At 40.2% G+C, this 24,227-nt stretch overlaps 1 protein-coding gene across 2 annotated transcripts in view; it reads right to left on the minus strand.

Annotated features, from left to right (window-relative positions):
* Positions 1-24,227, minus strand: part of adamts6 (ADAM metallopeptidase with thrombospondin type 1 motif, 6) — a 74,096-nt gene that overhangs the window by 12,940 nt on the left and 36,929 nt on the right. For both annotated transcript variants that reach the window (XM_007570797.2, XM_016681110.1), the window contains exons 13-21: positions 23,164-23,309; positions 21,677-21,740; positions 18,000-18,102; positions 16,436-16,569; positions 11,137-11,260; positions 10,417-10,497; positions 6,536-6,699; positions 4,583-4,721; positions 1,243-1,372 (exon numbers count right to left, since the gene is read on the minus strand). In XM_007570797.2, coding sequence (XP_007570859.1) covers positions 1,243-1,372; positions 4,583-4,721; positions 6,536-6,699; positions 10,417-10,497; positions 11,137-11,260; positions 16,436-16,569; positions 18,000-18,102; positions 21,677-21,740; positions 23,164-23,309 — 1,085 coding nt within the window. The remainder of the gene's footprint in view (positions 1-1,242; positions 1,373-4,582; positions 4,722-6,535; positions 6,700-10,416; positions 10,498-11,136; positions 11,261-16,435; positions 16,570-17,999; positions 18,103-21,676; positions 21,741-23,163; positions 23,310-24,227) is intronic.

A 24,227-nucleotide genomic window follows, 5' to 3' on the forward strand; every position in this document is an offset into this window, starting at 1 on the left:
ATCTTCCACTTAGCCGCATCCCGCAGGCACTCTGTTGGGTTGAGATCTGGTGAATGTGAAGCCAACTGGGGTCTAGTGAACTCACTGACATTCTCAAATAAAAGACTACAACAGAGACTAAATTCAGTGGTAAACTGGCCAGGGCTGTCAAACGATAACACATTTTTTGTCTGATTAATTGCAGGGTAGCTGTGAATTAATCATGACTAATTAATTGTGGAAAAAAAATGTTTTTATTAAGGGTGTCGATTGAATAAAACAAGATGTAGCAGACAAAACATGGGATTATTTCTCATGTCTTTGATGCTTTATCATTGCTCGTGTTTTTTTATTTGTTCAAAGCAGTTTAGTGTCGCTTCAGGCGTGAAAAGCTGCACGTTGTTTTGTCTACAACAGTAATATAATGTCACTGTTCTCCCTGTGCTCTGGGGTAGACAGGAGAGGAGAGGCAGAGGAGCCGTCATCAGAGATCGCTCTTGTAAGAAACGGAGACGGAAATTATGTTCGAACGCAGCGCAGATTACGTCCAAAAAGTACACAACCCTGTGTGTTAATTGTATGTAACATTTTTTTTACAAAGTAAAAAAAAAAAAAAAAGCAAATTAACGTAAGAAATTTTTAAAAAAAATGAAAGAACTTTATAATTACATCAATATAATAAAATAAAAATAAACTAAAAAAAAGGTCAAAAGAAAATAGGATCACTCATAAAAAAGGGGTGGTAGAACAACAGCACACAAATATTACGAAATGCTAATCCTCCAAGAGGATTCCTTCACACCATATTTGTTTGGTTTCTGTATACTTTATGGTTTGACATTACTATAAGATTTTATGCTTCACTTTTTACACCATTTAGAAAATCTGCAAGTGGGAAACCTTACAAAATGCAGCCATCTTGTGAAACAGCTTCTCTGGCATCACAGGCCCAGATCATCAAGTTATCAAAGTCAAGCTAGCATAACTGAACTATTTCCCTCGCTCTTTGTTTTTGATTCAAGTTTTTTTACTGACCTATGAAACGTGAAACCCTGGACCTTGTTATCTAGTTGTAATGTTGACAATTAGTAGCAAAACATTGAATCCCATTTACTTTTGTATATCACCCAATATACAAAAGTATATTTTGTATATACTTTTGTCGTTGTCGTTGACAACTCGACAGTTGAAACCAATAGTAGTCGTTGGCACCTTGTGACCCAAATCCAACCAGCTGATATTACAGGCTCAAACGTTACGCACTCTGGAGGACATGGCTCAGGGTTGCAGTCTCTCAGGTTCTCTGGTGGTTTGCTGTCTGGCTCACAGTAGCTGTTCTGCACCACCGAGTTGTCGTCGAGCCTCTTACACACCACCTCCTGCTTCTGGGAGCCTGCAATTGGGAAAACCCCCACCCCCAAAAAAAACAACAAATCAAAGATCAATACGGCAAGTCGACCCTTCAGATACACGCCAGGCGCCGTGTTTGGGTATTGTTTGTGTTCTGCAGTAGATCCAGACATGTAAATTCCTGATCCTTTGCGGGATATGTTGGCAGATGGTTTTTACAAAGCAGGGAGCTCTTTACTTTGGCTCCTGCCAGAGAAAACGACGGCTACCGTATCGGTGTCGCACCGTCCACTGTGTGAATGCGTGTGCAAGCATGTGTGTGTGAGTGGCACACATACCTGTGCTGGGTCTGTTTGGACCCTCCAGGGACATATCCGGCGTTAGACTAGTCTGGCAGATGTAATGAGATATGGTTGTGTGTGTGTGTGTGTGTGTGTGTGTGTGTGTGTGTGTGTGTGTGTGTGTGTGTGAAGAACAGGAAGTCTATCCATCTGGGTTCTGAGTGAAACACAGTTAAGATGAATAACCCAGGCCGTGTGGTTAAACAGTTTCAGTTGTAATGTGTCAAAAAGTGTTTGTTTTGGACATATTATTGGTTCAGTGACATACTAAATGCCACTTAGTGATTCCTTGAACTAGTTCTATCAAAAGGGACAATGATTAAACCCCATTTTGCTGATTTAAATCCCCGTACGGTCAGAAGACGCATACATTTGGCTCAAGTTACAAAGTTCTGATTTACAATACAAAGTGGAGTTTAGGAAACAGGAAAGCCAAACGTGCTTCCCCACAGAAAAAATAAAAAATAAAATAGCTCTGCTGTCGACTTGGAAATCCTTCCCCAGAATAACCCACAAGCTTACTCAGTCATGCTTTTACAAAATATTACAAACCCAGTCCAGGCCACTTTTGACAACTGCTGCGTAGAAGCGCTATTTATTGTTACATGAGACCCATATCTTTTGAGCTAAAAGCTTTGAGTTTGCTATTCTTGAGGCCACAGGCAGCATTTCACTGTGGTTTCAGACTGAATGTCTGATTTTGTAAGACGGGTCGCATCTCTCCGCAGCACGGCTAAACCAAAAGCTCATTCGCAGAATGAATTTTCATTAGTCTGGATCACATCAAACATTATAGTCCCTTGCTAGTACACTACACACTATATACAAGAAAACAAGAAGCTGTTTGAGAGCTCTGTTGAGGCTCACATAGAAGATAACAGTTGTTATCTCTTATATCATTTCAATAATCAAATCAAAGCAGTTTCCTCTATATACTGCCAAATTACATCAATGCTAAAAGAAGTTAAATATTATGTATTTTTAAGAAGTACTGGCCCTTTAAAGACATTCCTAATCTCAACATGGCCCAAAATGAAAATGAGTTTGGGACACCTGGACTAAAGTCTAGACAAGAGTCTAGAAGAATGTAATTAATGTTTTTGTCCTTTAATGTATTTGCAAACTCTAAATAGGCTCTTTAGGTTGCTTCTGGAGTAATGGTTTCTTCTCTGAGCCGCGTTTCAGGCCATTTCTCTGGCAGCTGCATCAACTTCTTAAGAGAACGTGTTTTTCTTGAATATCTCTGTGAGACAATCCAGGACAGACGGACGGATTACATTTTAGGGAGAAGGGAGCTAAAATGGGGTCATAAAGTCTGATTTAAAAAAAAAATTAGAGTTGGAAAAAGAAATTATTTTGAGATTGAAAGATAATGTTGAAACTGGAAAAAAGGGGGGGAAATACCCTTAAATTAAAAATAAGATTTGAAATTTTAAAAATGTTCATAGAGGATTTTTTTCAGCTTCAGATTTTTTATGTTCCAGTTTCAAACTTTTGTCTCTGTTTTGGTGTGGGGGCGGGGCCTCGGATCCAGGAATCACAAATCACAGCTCACCACAAAAACATCTTGAATCTGAAAAGTAGTTACAAACATTTTTTTTGTTTTGTTTTCTCAGGTTCAAAATACTTTTTCAGTTGCAAATCTTTAGGATATTTTTTTTCTTCTTTTGGATAAACTTTAAGGCTCCAATTTAGCCCCATAGACACGTTTGCAGGCTTTAGAACACCAATTGTGAAGAACGGGGCGCCAGCATCGTGTTGTGCTTTGCTGAATAAGGAATTGTTACTCTTTACAAAACAGAACGCTACGAGGAATGAACAATATGTGGAAACATTGAAACAACAACTTTAGACATCAGCCAGGCAGCATTCTCACAGCTACAGAGTGATGGAAGAACAACAAAGTACATTTTTTGAGTGGTTACAACATTGCTAAGCTGAAAATGTGTGTGTGAGCAAGACGGCCTATGAAACTGACTCTGCTTCATTAGTTCTGTCAAGAGGAATGGGCCAAAAATGTAATTGAATCATTGGAGGATGCTTAAGGAAGAAACATTTACAAGGCAATACCAGAAATTAAGAAAATGTATGCAAACTTCTACATTTGAAAAGAGAATAAAAAAAATAAATCACTCTTTTTTATGGGTTTTAGAAAATGCAAAAATAATTTTAATAATTCTAACTGATCTAAAACAGGCAAAGTTTAGACAAAAAGATGTAAAATGTGCATAAATATGAAGACGCAGGTTGATTCCAGAAACAGGTTGCTAGGTAACAACCTCCACATGGTCCTGATACCAGAACTGATTGGTGTAAAAACACACTAGCTGGGTTTCCTTTGCAAATGTGCACAAAACTTTGTCGATGTTCTGCTAATGTTGAAAAAACACAATTTCATAATTGCAAAAGGAAATGCAATCGGGAAATAATTGCAATTAAAATTACATGTGAGTAAGTTTGTTCAGGAGGTAAGTCATAAAAAAGAATGCAACGTCACTATCCTCCTGCCACTTCCTGTCATCATTGTCGTCTTTTCCACCAGTAGAAACATTCAGTTATTGATCACGTGATGTGAGGAGTGTTTCCTCTTCAGTTTTCTGAAATAAACTAATTTTGGTACAGTTTTGACATGCTTCCATTAAGCAACTTTAATTTCGTAATTCCAATTTGTGCACTTTTATGGTCAATGGACACAAATTAGTGAGTCTCATTTCACAAGCATGAATGTAACAAATGCATGATATATATTCATTTTTTCCACCGTTCCAAGATGTTTGATGTGTCAATCAAAATGTAAAAAGTGCAAAAACTACAACATTGAACATTTTACTAATTTTCCGACATTTGGCCCCGACATTCTCTTGCAGCTGAAACGCTTCACATAGGAATATGAACAGTAATCCCAGGCTTACCGCCGGCGCAGGTAGCTGAGCACTCGGACCAGGGCGGGTGGTGCCAGGAGAAGCCCACCTCGTTGTCCCCGCTTCCTGTCCGCTGGATGGGAATGTTGAACCTGTAGTGTATCCCCAGGTTCTCTTCTTGAAGGAGAACCTGCAGCAACAGCAGGGAACAAAAATATTCACTTAGCATCTCAGACTCGTAGTGGACATTTATTGGAAGTAGAAATGTTTTAGAGAACCAGGAGGGATGAAGTCAGCGGCAGAAAGAGAACGGCTAGTGTTTCTGCTAGCTTAGACCCATCTGGATGAACAATGTTTGGAGGTGTAAAAAGGTTATTTTTTCGATAGCTTTGGTCGAGGACCGGCATTCTGCATGTTTTCATTCTCTCCCTGGTGGTAGCAACAACCTTTTCAGCAGGTCAGTGTTCCTCTTAGGCCTCTAACGAGCCATCATCTGATTCAGGTGCGTTAAACCAGGGACAGAACTAAAGCACGGAGGATGTTGGCCCTCCAGGACTCACTTTGGGCTCCTCTGACTTAATCTATCACATTGCAAACACTGATAGCCTTCACTGTGTGGCTATCACTGTTTGTCATTAAATGATACAGCATGCATTTAATGTCCAATATAGATGTGAAAAGAAAATGATAAATGGTTTTTGAAGTGTTTTTACAAACAAAAAGCCTCTCAACGTCTATGGTTTGTTGCGCTAGCTTCCAGTCCCTTCAGATGCTAACACCCGGTCAGACTAGATGGAAAGTGTCTGCGGACATCAATTTTTAAATCTTATCACAGATACTGAACAGGATTGGATTTCTTTCTGTCCACTAATATCCTTTAACAAACGTCTGAGGTCTTCACAGAACTGCTGGATCTATATCAAGATCAAACTTCACTTACTGATAAGTTGACTTTTGAAAGATTTTATTTTTGGGATATCAGAGTAAATGGGGCAGACAGAGCTGGGCAATAAATCGATAAGAAGATATAAGGCAACAGACACATGACTAGATTCAACAGAATGATCATTAATTTCAGTGAACTAGAACTGCACAGCATTCTGGGTGATGTAGGCAGAGGAAAGGTGTCAGCCGTTCAACCTCTCACAGCTAGCTAAACAAGTCAGTTGGTGGCATCAACTAACTTGCTCTTTGGTTGCCTGGCAACAACTTGTTGAGTAACTTGTGCGGCAGCAGTTTTGAGTTTCGCCACCGTCCCTAATAACTGCTTAAAAAAATATAACAGCAGCAGCAGCAGCGAGGAGTAAAAGGAGAAAATCTGTACAACTCAAAAATGAAATGTCAGATAAAACAGGCCACCAGGCTGGCAGTTTTTCAAATGTTTAAACTAATCAATAGTTGTCAATATCGACCGATCTGAAAGACTTATGTTTTTCAGCCGTATCACCCAGCCATAGGGGCAGATTAAGAATGCGCAGCACAATATCATAATTACGGTTGTACTGATAACTGGTTTAAACGTGTGTATCACTTTGGTCTATTACATAAAACATATGGAGGTTGTAGCTTGGCAAATGTGGAAAAGCTCAAGGGGCGTGAAAGCACTGTTCATCCTGCTAACAGCACGACAGACACGACAGCTTTACAGTTCATCACCGCACTGTTCCCTTATCGTCACTCAAACGGCAAGAAAATACAGCAATTCACCAACAAACCTAAAGAGAAAGATGGAAGGAAATGACACACCAGCACTGCTGGGTGTAAAATAGTTTATGATCACATTTATTGGAGGTCAAGTGTACTAAAGCAGTGATTTTATAGGAACTACCAAAGATTTTATGAGGAGGAGAAAGAAATGTGTTTTTTGAAAGTTATGAGCACAACTTCAAACTATAATTAGCCAATTCCACGCTCTCCTCCTCTTGTTGTGAAATACAAGGTTGATTTTTTATCACTTTATGCTTTTACAGCTCTGAGTTTGACACCAAAACACAACTTTCCTACCATAACGGAGAGGTTTTCGGTGGTGGGTCCCAGCGCCTCCAGAGACTCGGGTTCGTCGGTGGGTCTCCTGTAGTGGAAGGCCGTCCCGGCAATGTCAAACTTCCTGGGCCAGTCGATGGTCCAAGCTCCGTTGATGTAGTAATCGTCCTCTTCGGATTTTAGAGCTGAGACATTACAAAAAAAAATAAAGGTAAGAAAAAGCATTAGATTTTTTTCTGAAGCTACAGTTCTGGTCTGAAAAGTACATTTGGACTAACAATATATCTGCACTCTTAAGACTGAAGTTATTCATACCTCTGGTGTATTTAGGTTTAAAACAGAAGTGTTTTAATTTTACTGACATTTTTCTGCTGATTTGAAGTAAGCAACCTGACTTAGACCTGACAAAGAATCTGTGGAGGGAGCTACAGATTAGGGTGATGGCAAAGAGGATTTATGACTAAAGATTTGGAGCTCGTCACCAAATACCAGAGGAAACACTCAAAAACATTATATATATATATATATATATATATATATGCAGAGATGCTAGCTGCTCTTTTCCTGGATGAGCTTCCTCCATGGAGGGAATTTGACTTTGTAATTTAACACCTTGAAATTTGACCTCTGTCTCTTTAAGAAATTCCTCCTCTCTCTGAAACTCCGCCTTCAGGAAGTCATCACAACATGGCTCCTCTATTAACCATATAACAACGTTTTTTACCAGTGTTGAACTTAGAAGTAACTCCTATAATGTGCTGATGCGCAGCTCCAACAGGTGTTTGCTAATTGCTGCTGGCTAGTCTGAAGGAGCTGAGTGGGGGAGTTGCAGGAGGAGGGACTGCTCTGTGAGCCAAAAGCTAAAAAACTTGAAACTGCAGCTTGGTAACACGGTATTTGAAGGGGTGTGAATGAGACTGACATGACACCGTTTAACATGAAGGAGTCTCCATGAATGTTTATGACCGCTGTCATGAAGTGTCATTTGGTAAATAATAACACTTTCAATGGACTTTTCATGCAAATTTTAGTGCAATTTTGCATTTCATGACAACAGTTGTAAACATTCGTGAAGACTCTGTTGTTACATGACAGGTGTTATGTCAGTCTCATGCATACCCCTTCAAATAAAGTGTTACCCTGCAGCTCCAGGCCTGTCTTTGATAATCGTAACATGATATAAAACTCAAAAAAGTTGATTTTACATAATACTGCCCCTTTAATCAAAAATTGATAGGGGCCGAGGGTCAGAAAAAAATCCACAATCAAATCAAACTTGTTCACTGAGTCCTTGGTGTAAACAAAGGCCACATTATGGCAGCCTTGCTGGTAAAGAGCATTCAGGTGGAGCATAATTTTGGACAAGAAAATGTTTAAACTTCAAAATCACGTTTTCTGTGCATCCAAATAAGAAAAACAAACTATGCAGTTACTTAATATTCTGACACTCTGCATCATGTTCTGCAGACTGTCCTCCACAGCTTTTACTTGACAAACAACGCTCCTTAACATACCACAGCCTCCTCCTTTATCTATAAATCCATTTTCAGCACATCTGGCTCTGATCGCGAGCATTGTGATTTTTTTTTTTTTGACCAGCGCAGTCCGCAAATATTCTCCTCCCTCACCATCACCACCACCCTTCACCCGCCACCCGTCTCTGTATTTATGCTTCCTCAAGCAGACCTAATAAAACACTGGGGGGAAAAAAAATCCAAACTTCTCTAACCAGAGGAGCAGAGAGTCAGGCAACGCTACATAAGAACAATATTATCATTATCAACTGAGGTCACAGATGAAATTCATAACAAAGTTACAAACCGCTCGAACGGGAAAATAATAGCCCCCAACCCCCCACCCAAAAAAGAAAAAAAGAAAAAAAAAGAGCGAGTCTTTAAACTGTGATATATGAACATCATATCCTCGGCGTTCCCGGCGGAGCAGGCAGCTGTCACCACGGCCCTATAAATCTGACGCGGCTCTCCGCTTCAGAGTGTGACTTAAGTCGTCCATCAACGCCGTCCGCTATAAATCCAACGCGCTGCCACACGTCTTCCTGTGGTTAATGACAAGATGCGGGGCCGGCTTAATTGAATCCGGTCGTCTGATTGTTTTGCTTCTGATGCTGCCAGGGATGTGAATACTATTTATTTTTTTTGTTTAGTCTGGAACAAAGTGGATGAGTCTGATGCCAAGGTGGTTATTAATAGGATTCAGGGAGATTTTTTTTTTTTCACTTAAGAGAGACTGTGTTTTACGGCTTCGTGTTAAGCAAGAGGAGATTAGATGATGGGATTCTCCAATTTGCTTTTTTCTCTTTAAAAAAAAAGATGTGAGGAAATGTGGATGACATGGACCTAAATATGAAACAGCTTGGGCGTTGCGAACTGCCAAATCATCGCACGGTGGTAAATTAACTCCTCTACACATAAGCAAAAAACTAGACTGTATGGGAATGTCCTTAAAGTGCTTGAAATTTTGCTTTGCTGCATGTTCGTGTGGGATTTCTTACCTTTAAATTTGAAAGATGTGAAACGTTTGAATACTGCTAAGAGTATTAAATATCTGCAGTGGTCCAGACCTTGGCGGCACGGTTACAACACGTTATTTATTCTCCTGTTTTCTTGTTACTCTTGTACACATTTTTGCTGCTGTGCTTTGAATTGTGGCCCTTGTTGCCTGACCTAATCTCAGGAGTGGTTCAGAAAAATTTAGATGTTTATTCTTATCATTTTGCACACACAAAAAAAATCTTAGACGTGTCTGAGGTTTCAAAACTTGCACCGTAGCTTTAAAAAGCAGCCAGAAATGAGGTCGCCTCTGGATTATTTTGGACACAATGCGATCTCAATTAGAAGCATTCACAAAACGTCTGTGGCAAGATCAGAATGGCTCGTTGCTATGGTTGCAATATATCAAGGGCATAATAATCCATCTGTTTCCTGAGATCAAAAAGATTAGAGATCAACATACGATGGTCTCACTGTATGTAGAGATCCCAGCTGGGCAAAGGCACATACACCTCCAAATTGCCCATACAGTGGACCCCTGGTATTCACGGGAAGTAAGGACCACAGCAGAATGTTGGAGACTTCTATGAAACTAAATTGGGGTCATAAAGTTTGTTCAAAACAAAATGAATTTGAGACGGAAACACAAAATGTTTGGAAACTGAAAAAAAATTTACCAGAAAAAAAGGTTGAATCTGAAATTAAGTTTTGAATTATTTTTTCAGTTTCAATTAATTTAATTTTTTTTTTTTACAGTTTTATGCTATTTTTCAATCTCAATTTTTTCAGTTTTAAATCTTTTTGTTGTCAGTTTCACAGTTTTTTCCTTTTATGTCCCCAATTTAGCTCCACAGACCTGCTAACAGGTGCCTATCAACAGCTCAGCCACCAAATAGACCTTAAAATACATTCATATATGCAGTGGAAACCATCTTGGCACTAAAGCAGAAGTTAACATCTACAGTCTTTTTTAATTCCACTTTTGGGGGTGCAACCAATCAACCAATCAGGTTCAAGGAAGATAAATAGTGAGACAACTGAAGCACACTGGGATGATATTTAAGTGCAGTTGGGTCCCAGAGAAACTGGTGTTAAACTGCTATCTCACTGCTAACATGATTAGCACAGTGTCAGTCGTCTCTATAGCTGTGAAGGGGTAGAAAATGCCTAATTTCATCCAAGGTGTCTCATGACTTTTGGCAGAAATTTGTTTTGTATGCGAGTACAGATCATTTTGTCCATGAAGGGAGTTTGTATAATGTTTGGAATATTTTGACAGGAAATTCACTCCATACACAGTCCTTGCTGATTCCAACACATTTTGGAATCTCACACCACTAACTTGTTCTCAATAAGGTTGCAAAGAGGAGCCTATTGCAGTCTGTAACTCACCTATGTAGTTCTTTGACACGGCGACTTCTCTGATCTCGATGTGAACCGAACCTTTTGGGATCTGAACCACCTCCATGTAGCCTGGGAAACCAAAAAAAAAAACAAAAAACGATCATTTGGAGGGACCGTGACTCCCCCTCCCCAACCAACCTCCTCTATGTGACATATTACTCCAGCACAGACGAGACGTAAGGTTACGTCTGAATCTAAGTAGGAGTACATATAGATTAAATTCCAAACCACCCAAAAAGGACAAAGCAACCCTGCAGGAGGACAAAAAGGCTCCATTTTTATTTTTCCCCCTTTTTCTTTTTTTACTGTCCATCATGCATACGTCATATTTTTAGGTGGTTTACAAGCCATACCATAGAAGGAGAAATATGTTTTCTCCTACTCCTGCTCTCTATAGACAAACCCAGACCGCACTACACCAAGCGGCTGATTCCTGCACTCCCTGATCTAATTAACAGGAAGAAATACGTTTCCATCCCTATCTTGACACAGCTACGGTAATCGTGATAAAGGGAAACAATTACCTTCCCGGTTCCAACCAAGTACAAGACTGGTTTACCAAAAGAGGGCTGAGTCACATCATGGTCTGACAAGCAAAGCAGAAAGCGCTATCTCTCTACCGCAGTTCATCAGTGGAGATCTAACACAACTCTGACGTGTCGACCCTCTTCTCCTAAACGTCGGGGCAGGAGGTCAGACATGGTTTACCTCCTCTGGGCAGAGAGTCATTGAAGAGCCCCTCGGTGGCCTCGCAGGTGCTGCCGTCCCCTCCGCACACACGGCAGCGGTCTTCTCTTGCGACCGAGTCCAGGATGTTGTCGCAGCCCACATGCTTTGGAGGCAACAGAGGAAGAGAGGCAAAGTCAGGATTGTTAAAACTGATTAAAGGCTGGGATTGTTTCATCACGGCTCACGTTAGCTTTACCTCACGTTTTGTTTGAATTTTCTAATGGATAGATTTAGTTGAGAACAAGCTAGGCTACTCGTATTCAGTCTGACAAAAGGCTTACAAACACAAATGCAATGTAGTTTATGTGATAGTCCAACATAAAGTAGCTCATAAGTGTGGAAGGGAGGGAAAAAACATACCAAGGACTTCGTGAGCAAATTAGTAGATGGTTAGAAAACCTACGTACAAAAAACAACTCTGCTCTGTTTTTAACATGTATCATTGCTTAAAATTCTGTCCCTGAAGAAATTAATTTGAATCGTATTGAATACACGTCATTTCCGATTTTTTTTCTGATGTGTTCAGGGTTATGTGCAGTGTAAGGTTAGCGGCCCACTTAGTATTTAGCTTGTAGGACAAAATTTAATTTTTTTTGACCCATCTGCCAAAGACCACACAATATCACACAAAATCTCAGAAAATCCAATGAAATCAATGGTTGCAATGAGATAAAAAATGAGAAGCCTTAAGATGTGTAGATACATTCCAGACATCAGCAGGGTTTAGCTGCTATAGACAGTTATGGGTTGAAAATTGGTAAAAGTTTCAGTCATATACAAAAGTTCAAGTTTTTTAACTAATATGCCAGAGAAACTATTGGAACAACTTTAGTTTTCACTGGCTGTGAGGAGCACAGAGCTGCACCTCTCCTATTGTTGCTCCACTGCAGGTCAGCTAGCCAAAAGAAGGCTACTACTACTCTTTTCTTTTGTGAAAAAATATAGAAAGTCATGCTGAGGAAACTGAAACATGACCATCTGTCGATCTTATGAAGGTAGTAGTGTTTTAAAAGGGAGATAAAGGCATGTCTGGCAGACAGCCATGCTAATTTAGAAGCTAATGTTAGCTTGCTATAGCAGTATACACGGTAAAGCACCAACAAGGTATATTCAGTGCAGTTGGAATCGGAAAACTACTACTTTTAGTTGGTGTTTATTTAATGTAGCATCAAAATGTACATAAAAAACAAATAAATCTTAGATATGTTATTTCTTACTTTGAAAGAAGAAGGACTGCATATTTATTTGGTTTAAGTAACTTGTTTTGTGTTCTCATGTTTAAATTGTTGCATAGTTATATTGTGTAATACGGTGATTTCTTTCTTCTTTTTTTTTACTCAAGGTTCTCATGCTGACTTATCTCTTCAGTGGAGTGACTTTACCCTCCCTTATACATGTTTCTAATGCTTTTCTTTCTGGACCAGAGTGAAACAATTTTGCTACTAGCTTAGGTTCTTATTTTTGCAACACTTTTAATGGAGAGCAGCCAGGTCGAGATAGGTTTGTGCAGCGTTTTACGCTTTTTGTAGGCTTGCTGTGTCCTTCTGGCAGAACCGTCCCAGCGATTTCTGTTTCCAGGGTTTATGCTATGCTAAGCTAACAGCTGCTGCGTATGAGGGAAAGCTAAGCAGGTTTATTGAGAGCTGGCATCAGTCTAAGAGAAAACAAATGAACACGGTTCCCTCCTGAAGCTGAAACAGGACGGGCTCATCCAGTGTGGGGGATTTCAGAGGGAAGGATTTGTCCTTTGTTTGTTTATGAAGGAAGTCACCAGAGTACAACAATGCCCTCCACCTTTTATTTAGCCAGTATTCCCACAGCCTCATGGAAATCCACTTCCTCCACTGTTTTAACTCCGGATTCAGACATTTTATACATGTGCTGCAGTATAATAATGAAATCCAGCTGGTGAGTGTTGTTGCTAGAAAGTTAATCTTGACTTTATTCTTTAATGTTCTGATAACACTGACTACACAATAATTCAGCTGAGTTCAAAGTCGAAGAGTTTAGTTTTACGGGATTACTTTATGGTTCGATTTGTCACCTGACCTTGGCAGTTTATTGACATCCGGCACCTTGATTTGTCATTCGTTACCTCGGCTTTAAACCATTCCAGTTCCTTTGTGTGTTGTTTTTTAAGCACAATACACAGAAATCAATCAGATTGTGGGGGAGAGCATCAATAGTTCAGCCTTGCCACAGATTCTGAACAGAATTTATGTCAGGACTTTGACTAGGTCGTTCTTACAAACTGCTCTGATCTACACCCCTCTATTATACATTTGTGTTAGTGGAAGATGGAGGAGCACTGATAAATCGACCCTGATTTTCTTTATTTTGGAAGATCTACCCCCGGCAAAAGTCTAAGTGACTGTTAGCAAGGTCATGTCTGCTAACAATAGTCACAACACTGTTGCCAATTCAGCAACTTTCTTACTGTGTTTACCAACATTTCAGACAGAATCATCGGTATCGGACAAAATCATAATCAGCAGGTCAAGTGTTTTAAAAATCGTAATCGGCAATCGGAAAGAAAACTGTAATCGGAGCACCAAAGGTGAAGTTCTGCCTCAGGCTTGAGTCTGTTGTGGCCCCTATCAACTCTGCTGAAACCAAAATCCCATTGCATGATGCTGCCACCACCATGTTTCACAGTGGGGATGTTGTGAGCAGACAGACTCCGTTTTACACCTCAACTAAGCCGTTCCTCAAAAGGGAACTAAACGCAAATGTGTGCCAAACTTTTCAGATTTTTTTTTTTGTAAAAATGAAGAAAAAAGTAAAATCATTACATACTACTCCTTATTGGGACATAAAATACAAATAATAAGTTAGAATTGCTTTTAATTGTGAAAATTTAAGCAATTTTGAGTTGGAAAAAGAAAGTTCATGAATCAGAACCTCGCAGATAAAAGTGGGACGCAGGATTCAAACTGGAAACAGCTTCTGGCCATCTACAACACACAATGTTGTGTGTGTTTGCCTGTGTGCGCGGGTGTGTGCGTGTGTGTGTTTGTTCCACTCTCTTTTTTTATGAGAATCAGATTAAAGTTGTGGGCAGAGCCGCTGCATTTCTGTGCCAAGCTGGAATCAAATTGTACGGTCAGGTGGAAGTCAAAGCAAATACTTTAAGTGAGGAACCAAAAAGTTATTTCAGCTGCATCTGGAAGATTACACAGAAAAACCTTCTCCTGCACACACACACACGGACACACACACACAAACACACACACACGGACACACACAAGCCCCACAATGATTTATGCTCATGAAAACAAAACGAGCACCAGCTGCCAACTCCTTTCAATAAAACCGTATTTTGTCTTGTTATTAAATCGGCCTTTTCAAATATAAAGAAAATCGTTATTCAATAAAAACTGGATTTTTTTTTTTTATGATGTTTTATTTACCATAAAACAATCCAGAGTGAGGCTGCAGGGCCCTGATAAGAGTTCCTCCAGCGTCACTCGATCGCAATCAGAGACTCAAAGACCTGATTGTTCCTCACTGGAGAATAGTTTTTTTTCCTCTTCTCTTTCTCTTTGCTTCGGGAATCGTGTTTATACAATCGGTATCCAGCCGTCAAAGACGACCCAGGAGGAGGAGGGAAAAGCCGAGATAGAGCGACGGCGGAGCGTTTTATTTGACAAAATTAAACGGCCAGCGTTTACAATCACAAGAGCGCACAAGATTACATGCTATCGGAGCGCGCTCCCGCTATCGGAGCGTGCTCCCACTACGGCCGTGTGATGAATGCGAGCGTCTCTGCTTTCCTTTGAGCTTACTCAGACAAACCGAAGGGAGGGTTTTCTCCTCTTTTCTAGGGAATTAAGTATAATTGTGCAAATGACCATAACTGTAAAATGTTGACTTTTTCCAGAATTATTTAAGAGGGAGGCTGCTGCTGCCTCATGAACAGACCTAAATAATGGCTCTCCTTGTGAGCGGCGCTGTGCCAGGTCATTACTGTTTTCAGGGCTTTGTTTGCGACTCGCTCTCTCCGCCTCTGGCTTGGGCTGAGCTGAGTGAAGAGCAGCACGGCGAGGGTCAATTCTGAGATAAAAGTCAGAATTATTTTTTTGTTTCGTTTTTTTTTTTTTCAATAACAGCTGTTTACAGATGTTCTCCAGCCATTTTGCACAAAAAAAAATGCATCAAAAATATAAAAAATTTTTGTTCTAGTTTCTAGTGCAAATATCTTAGTGCAGTTGAAACAAGACAAAACTAATTTCAGTACTACTTTCAATAAGACTCTCCTTATAGATGAGAAGGAGACAAAATCTTCTGGTTGACCTTTGACCTGAGATGTATCAAGTTAGGAATCCAGAACTCAAAGTTTGGTCCAGCAGCAGCGGCTGAAATCATTTTGAGGAATGTCAGGAATTCTGCAGACGTCACTGGTTTCTTGCCAAATCTGTTCACAAAGATATTATATCTAGATTTGTTATACTAAACATTTCAGTCGACCCTGTAAGCCTAATATACAATAGTAAATGCAATTTGTTATCATATAGTTTCCTTCTGACCCTTATGTAAAAAATAATAAACAGTTATTAGTGATTTATAAGGTGTTTATAGATTGAGTGATAACACACACACACACACATTATATATATATCTATATATATATATATATATATATATAAACTATTTATTAGCCATGTATAAGTATTTTTTGTAACATGGCACCATTATGTCAACATATAATTATATAATAGCAATGTTAGTAGAGTTTGCTAGGAAATCACTTTACTATATATATTAACTATTTTGCAGTCATATTTTGTAGTAGAAGAGGTTTCTATTATCCTGAACACTATTTTAAAAGTAGAAAAGCAACTTCTCTGTTTTTATTGTTGTACTTTCCCGCTACGTTTGCTAACGCACTGTGCGACTCCAGGGGGCTAAGCCCCCCTTGTCTTTAAACCTTAGTGTCGCCCCTGGCAATAAGTTCAATCTCTGGATTTAAAAAGCTTTTTCTTTTCCCCTCCTCAGTTTGGGGTGTGAATACTTTTGCAAGCCACTTTTTATTGCTCAAATAATCTCAAACATTTCTTCTTGAAGGCTGTTTGGGTTGCTAGCTAAAGTACTCAAAAACTACCAAGATCAATTTCACAAAAGATCACATCAAATACACATTAATTTATGCACAAATCTAAACATTAATGCGTTTCTGTATAAAAACAACCACTTAATTGCAGTTTTTCCTTCAGATGTTGGGGTAAATCACCTCGGCATGTGCTCAGCATTCCAGATGAGTGATGCTTGCTCGCCTTACCTTACACTCCCCATTGATGCAGATGTCCAGAGAGTCAGCCTGACATCGGGTGCCGTCGACGACAGCAGGGGAGCGCTCCGTGTAGAAGTTATAGCCCTCCGCCAGGCAGTTGAGCGCGCAGGGCTTCACGCCACCTGGAACACACGGCGAACATATTGTTACCTCCCGCTGAGCCTGCGCACGGAGAGAGGTCGGCGTGACCTGAACCCGAGCCGCATGCTGAGCTGCAGCCGGTGTTGACAAAACATAAACGCTGAGAAAATTCAGCAAACTAAAATCCACTCACCAAAAAACGAAAAAGAACAAAACGTGAAATCCAAAGAGACACAACGACCTGCCAATGACAATTAGCTCACGCTATCCGTTTCTTTTATTATTTTTTTTTACATAAACATGAAGTGATGTAGGTCAAGAGATCAACGGTCGAACTGAACAGCTCTTTTGACAAATGAGACCACACTTGCATTGCAAGAATTTCAAAGACCGACTGGTTCCCAAAATCTCTACTAGTTTGACTCAGAAAACTATGTCTCATCTTCTGGTTGACCCGAGATGCATCGAGCGAGGAGTCCAGAACTCCAAGTTTGGTCCAGCAGCAGCGGCTGAAAGGATTCAGAGGAATGCCAGGAACTCTGCAGACATCAAACAGAAGCGACTCTGTTGGTGTGAACGGGGAACAAGGCTCCAGACGGGCCTGCAAGCCGTCAGCGGTGACACGGAGAGGACGACAGGTCTCACTGCTCTGCGCTTCAACAAAACAGGCTGCCTATGCAGTCTGGACAGACTGGATGGGTCTGGGATCCGATTGAAGTATTTGAAATGTTTGAGTAGGTATGGAAAAGGAGAGTAGAGTATTTATAGAGTATGTTTCGTTCCCACTGTCTCCATTCCTTCCATATGTAAAACCTGACCACTGTGGTTCAGTTTATGGATCTTAAAGGAGCCGTATTATGTATTTTCCAGGCACACGGTGTCATTTTATAACAACTATGTTGTTATAGAAATGCTGTATATATCAAATATGACTTAAAAGATTTCTGATTTTGTGATTTAAAGCCTTGAAATTGGCTCTCTGTCTCTTGCTCTTTCTGAAACTCTGCCTTCAGTAAATTATCACAACATATTAACCCTTTAACAACATTTTTACCAGCATTTCACAGAGAAGCAGCTCCTATAATGAGCTCAGCTGATGTTCCACCAGGTGTTTGCTAATCGCTGCTGGCTAGTCTGAAGGAGCTGAGTGGAGGAGTCGTTAAGGAACGACTCCTCTGTGAGGCGGAAGCTTGGAAGCTGCAGCTCAGAGGACGAACTTCGACCTCGAAGGCGGAGCTAGGTCCACCCAGGTGTTTTGCACAGCTGAATGGTTGCCACGGAGACTAAAGGATTTTTCAAACATGAATGAAAGAGTCAAAGCATCACTCCAGGTGTGTTTTTAAAATACGATGTAAAGCTCAAGAGAGTCAATTTTCCATAATAATGCCCCTTTAAGGGCTGGCTTCAGCCTGTAATTGTTGCTTCTTTCATGAGGATCTTGTGGATAAAAGCGCTGCCGTCGTGAACTCACCCCCAGTGTAAGGCTTCCAGTTGTAATACTTCCCACGGAAAGGCATGTTGTCAAAATCACCACACTGCTTCTCCCTGAAATCCTGAGATCCAGCTGGGCATGCCTGGAAAAAAAAAAAAAGAAAAAGATTTTTTAGTGCTTAGGATTTTAATAATCAAACGCTTAAACATTATTCACTTCTTTTTTATTTTCATGTGATTCAAATCCCAGAGGCATGTTAAGTAAAGATCCATGTTGTATCCTCTCACCCAGTCAACACTAGAGATGACATTACTTTTAGTCAGAAGAAACGTTAATAAGCTAAAAGATTTATTTAACCAAAATACCCCAAGCGTATGAATAATTTTGGCCTCCTCTGGAAATTCCACTTAAATATGAAGTATTCGCGCTGACGCCAACGCACAGCATTTGTGTCCAAAATGTATTTTATTCATATTTATTATAACTTTCCAATCCTACAATGCATGAAAAGCATAAAAACAGTGATTTTATCTTTTTTTCCCTCCCAAACTCTCCTGAACCAAAGTTTACATAAACACCTTTCGATATCTTTGTTTAAGTTTACCGACGCAGAAGCCGATCATGATAACTCCGTCTCCAGTTCCTCCAGTTCACAGAAATGTGCCAATAAAAACGACAGGATCTCCCACAGACAGCAACAAAGGACAATTTAAAAATAAAATAAAATGTAAAAAAAAATCTGAGCGTCTTCCAGCGTTTCATTATTGACTCAGTGGGAACTGTGGTCCGCAGGCACGTTTCCCTAAAGCTTACTTTTCATTGGGAATTGGTTCTATGATAAATAATTGATCTGATTTAGAAACAGAAACAACACAAACCGCAGTCTGCGCGGGTAAGCGTTCGTATTTTTCACCGAGCCGTCACACACGCGCTCACAGAATTCCCTGGACGGAGATCGGTCGGCGGTATGAAGCAGCGGTCGGGGCCTCTTGTTTGTTTTCCAAAGAAAGCACTCGCCGCTTGCTCGCTGCTGTTATTTATAAAATTTGTGGTTAAACGTCTAGTAGGGCTTAAACTATTTCAATTTTCACCAAGAGGAAAAAAAAAACAATTTCAGAAATAGTTGAACAGAGGTCTCAGATTGCGGCCATCTTAAATATTTGCACAAAGCAAAGCTCTGAAGCTTTCAGAAAATTTTTGGGAATTGATTTTTTTTTTTTTAAATCAGCTCTGAGACTGACAGAAGTGTCACTAGCGATACAAAATGTAAAATAAAAGGAGAATAAACACAGACATACCTGGGGAACAATAAAACCTACTGGCTTGTACTTTTGTTTCCAGGCGATGTTTCAGATTAAGGACGCACCGATTCACGTTTTTCACTTCCGATACCAGTATCGATATCTGAGGTTTAGTATCGGTCAATACCAACCCGACACAGAAAGACAGAGCTGAGTTGACTTAAAATGTTTCTTTTTTTAAACACAGACATAAATGTACTGAATTACAAATTTATTTGATAACTTTCCACCAGCACAGCACATTTAAATACACCAATAGCTTAACAAGTTTGGTCAAACATGTAAAAACAAACATTTCAAATGGTTCATAAAGTGCAATTAGGAATTCTACTTTTGATTTAACATATTTAATAAAGCATGACATAGAATTAGATCTGCCCTTATAGATGGGGTACATTGTCACCGATACCCAATATAGAATTTTTTTTTCAATGTTGGAACCAATACGGATATTAGTATCAGATTGGTGCATCTCTGTTTCAGATAAAAAAGGTTTGATGCCACAACTCATGAAAATTATAAATACATCCAAACCGTTATGTCTTTAGAGTCGTTTTAGAGGTTTGATTATTCTACGTTCTTTGATTAGATCAGTCTTGTTTCTGCTTTATTTTCATTCAGTCCTTCTTAGTGTTTCTAGTTATGTTTAATTCTTGTGTCTAGTTATTCCTTTGTTTCTTAGTCTCGTCCCGTTGTTTCCCTGCCCTGTTTTGCTCCTGGATTCCTGGGTTTTTTTCTGCTCTGGCTCCCTGTGAACCTCGGGATTTTTTTCTGTTTTTTCATCATTTCGCGGTCATTAAACATTCCTCATCTACAAGCTGCCTCTGCGTCTCTCCATTTGGGTCCACTTTTAAACTACACATCATGACATAAACCAACCTGGCCTTGTGTGAAATTAGAATCATAGGTGCCCGTCTTGTAAAATTATACATTAGCTATAATTAACCACATTTTCTTGGTTCAATTTCATGAGCAAAACCTTTACAATAAAAAAAAAAAATCACTTAAAGAGAACTTGTATGGAAACATGCAGTGAGTTAAAATATCACACTAAAGTAGACAAAATGCACAAATGAGTGAATTTCCTGCAATAATTTAGTCACTTTTAGGCCTGTCAAACTAAGAAATGTTGCTGGAAAACAGATTGTCCCAGAGGTTATTGCGATAAATGACATTGCGGACCTTGATCTTGGCATATCTACGTGAAAAGGTCCGAAACAATTTTACAAAACTTCCAGCAGCCAGAAATATTCCTTTTAATGAGGAATGGGGTGCAGCGGCTGCTGCCGCCACAGAACCATATTTGGTAAGAGTGCTGCTCTGTTGGTCGTTGGTTTTGTGAGGTTTTGCCATTACCTGGAAGAAACTCTGGATCCCTTTCAGTGCGATCATTGCCCGGATGGCTACCCATCCGAACAAGAACCCATTGTCCTCCAATATCTCCGTCTGGGAGTCAGATCTGTAACACCCTTTGGTTTCTCCCAACTTTTTCCATCTTAGCATGATGAGGACTATGCTGTTAGAAAACTTTGTCTATCGTTGAATGTCACAATCTCACAGTCGTGTGACATAAACCATCCACTCTCAGATCTGATTTAGGTAGAAATGTAAGAAAATCCACTGAGGAAAAGATGAGAAATGTCTTTCTTTTCAAGAGTTTGAGATGATAAATAAATCAAAATAAACTTTGCAGTTGATCAAGATGTATGTAATAAAGAGTCAGGGCCGGCCCAAGCCTTTTTGGGGCCCTATAGGCATATTTTCATTTGATGCCCCCCCCCTCCACCAACATGTCAACACCAGAAGAATCATCATTCTTCAGCTACTCTACTCCAGCTGTGATTAGCATAATTTAATTAGCCAACATCATAACAAGGTTTTTACAGAAGTTGATGTTAACCTTACAAGAGTAGCAAAAGAAAAAGAAAAAATACAATTATTTGGATTTTGAAATGCAGAGTGGTATTTAAGTGTACCATAATATTGTCACTATTTGAAAGTATATCAGCTGAGAAACATTGAATTTACAGTAAGAAATTTAGGAAGTTTAACAAACTTCCACCAACAGCAGAAAAAGATTAACTTACTGTGTAACAGCTATACAAAATATTATGGAAATAAATTTTTTGCAAGTGTAATAGCTATTACTTTGCATTATTCACTGTTATTTTCAATATATATAAATATATATATAAATTTTTATCATTAAAATAAAATTTAATGATAAAAATGATCGAAAATAACATTTTCGATCAAAATGTCACCTTACTTTCTTTCTATATAACATCAATAACTGAAATTTATCATGACAACAATAAATCCAAATTCTTATCGCGATAAGAAGTTTTCCATGATAAATGATAAACAATACGATAAAGGTCCTCCCTTCAGGTAAATTCATAAAAATGGACTCACGTCGATGTTACAGGATCTGTATCGTTTTCTCTCTCCAAGACAGTACTTGCCTCCTCCAGATGGGCTGAAAGGAACAGGAGATTTGAATGAATGGGGGGAACTAAGAGAGAGAGGGGAAAAAGAAATTGTTAATTTAGCATCTCGAATTACAATTTTTAGGATGCGGCACAAGAGCAAGTGGCTGGACTCCACACACAGACACGTTTTGGTGGCAAAGTCTCTGCCGGGACACAGAAGCGTGTTTGTGTGTGAAAGCGCTGCCGTGCTGAGTCTGTGTTTCATTCATGAAACCCAAGCTCCGCCGAGACCCCTTAAGTGTGACGTGACATTTAGGTTTGGACGAGACGACCGGTCTGTAACTCCAGAAGCATTCTCTTCTCAGAGAATCGTTTTTGTTTTTTCCTACCTCCACTCCGTCTTTGAGGGATTTATTTTTCTTCTTTTATCCCTCCTTTCTCCTTCATTAGCCTCTCTTTTTCCTCCATGATTATTTCCACTTCAGTGCAAAAGAGGCTCCTGTAATGAATGTGTTCGAGGCTCCACTGGCTGTGTTTATTCATCCCTCCCCTCCACTTTGCACCGATGCCTGAGCTGCGCTGATTACCGCACACAGGTGGTCCACATTACGCTGGTGCCTTCCCTTTCCCACCCTGCTTCTCCCTCCCATTTTATTCACCGTCTCTTCCTTTTTGTCTTCCCGTGGTGTGGATGATGTAACACCTCTGCTTCCAAAACAACAGAATGCAACAGTGGAAGACGAGTAAAAACCCCCAGATGTCTGCAGGCAGACCAGGGATGCTCTGGTTGGTCTAAATAAATGTTGCTAAATATAGCAAGAACATTGTTGAGTTGTTAAGAGTGGGTTGACTGTTGCTAACTGTAAACATGCAGAAGTGACCTGGTGGACAGTCAAACCTCTCAGTGCAGAGAACATAGGACAGCAGTTGATTTTTAGACCTTTGCCAAGGAAAATAAGATCAGTGGATATGATCAGCTTCACATGTAAGTTTTGGCCGATTGCCAAAAATTAAGGAAATCGGGGCGATTAGCTGATTAGCATCTCAGATGCTACCTGAACTACGACACCAAATCCCAGAGGAGTTGAAAAGGAGGCGGGAAGGCAGGACCGATGAGAGACGGAGGAAGTTCAAAACATCTCTTCCATCTATCTGAACAAGCATGGATCGTATCCCCAACTCCAACATCTCTCTGCTCGATGTAAAGCTCAAAAGCTCAAGCTTTATGAAAGCAAATGCTAATAAAACATAAATTGAATGTTTTTTTTCCTCTCTCTGTTAATAAGGAATGAATCCACCCCAAAAACATTTCACAGCGTATTTTTCAACAAAAACAGCCTGGTTCCTGTCGCTCTGCTCCCATGTGGATGTGGCGCACATGCAGCAAACGGAGTAGACACAAACACACACTTGTAGGCAGGACCTGGATGTGTGTGTTCGGCTTGCTGTGGCTTACTTTTGCCTACTTACGCTGGGCTGTCACAGTGCCTCATGGAGGAAGAAACGCCGCCTCCGCAGGTCCGGCTGCACTCTCCCCACAAGGACCACGGCCCCCAGCCGCCATCCACGCTCTCGGGCTGGGAGCCGAACGCGACGCACTCTCCCTGGTAACACCACTGGTCATGGAGGGGCGAAAACAAGTAGAGGACAAAACAGGAAGGTTTTGTTAGTATGGAGTTAAATCTGTTATGAAGTAGCAGAGGAACTTGATTAAAATATCAACGAAATAAGCAACATAAAAAAAAACATAAAAACATAACATTAAAAAAATATCAATGAAAACCTGCCATCACAACCCCTGTAGTGGCATAACTAAAAAAAAGCTGTTTATTTAAAGCGTATTCATAAAAAACGAAAAACTTTCACCTATTTTATGACTATTTGAAACATTCTAGCTCATGGCTTGACAATTTCTGTGGATGTGTGATGGTTCAGGAAGCAGGAGAGGAACACAAAGAGTGCCAAGTTATTTTTCAGGGGCTAAGCCGGTCAGCGTTAGGGGTGGAGGAGGGGATCAGAAAGTGGGCTTTGTCTCTCCAACTGGGTCAGTGGGTTATTGTCTCGCTGAAAGTGAAACTGAAGCGGTCAAGGTGAGGGCTTCGCTAGGGCCACCGTTCTGTTTGTCTGACTCGCTCCATTCATGTGGCGAGGCTCTGTCTAAACAACATCAGCATTAGCAGAGGGAGAGAGGACGAAGGGATCAGTACTCAAAACTTTAGAGTATAATTCATATCCGTGGGTTCGTTTGAAGACAGTAAAAACTCAAAAGCTTGACTCTCTCTTATCCCCTCCAATTGTCTCTTCCTCCAAACTCTCTGCTTCTCTGCTCTTCATACGCTGGAAGAGAAACGGCTGACAATCATATTCCTCCAGCAGGGCAGGCCCCCCCGCCCCTATGGTTTCAACCTGGGGCCTCCCTGTGTTGTCCAGGACACCCGTACGTGAGCTGCGGTCCTCAAAGGCTCCAACCAGCTAATGGTAATCACAGGCGACAGCTCGTGACGCTCTCCTATTCTTCCCTTTTGGAGCTCGGA

Source organism: Poecilia formosa, unplaced genomic scaffold, assembly GCF_000485575.1.
Source record: "Poecilia formosa unplaced genomic scaffold, Poecilia_formosa-5.1.2 Scaffold269, whole genome shotgun sequence".
NCBI lineage: Eukaryota > Metazoa > Chordata > Actinopteri > Cyprinodontiformes > Poeciliidae > Poecilia > Poecilia formosa.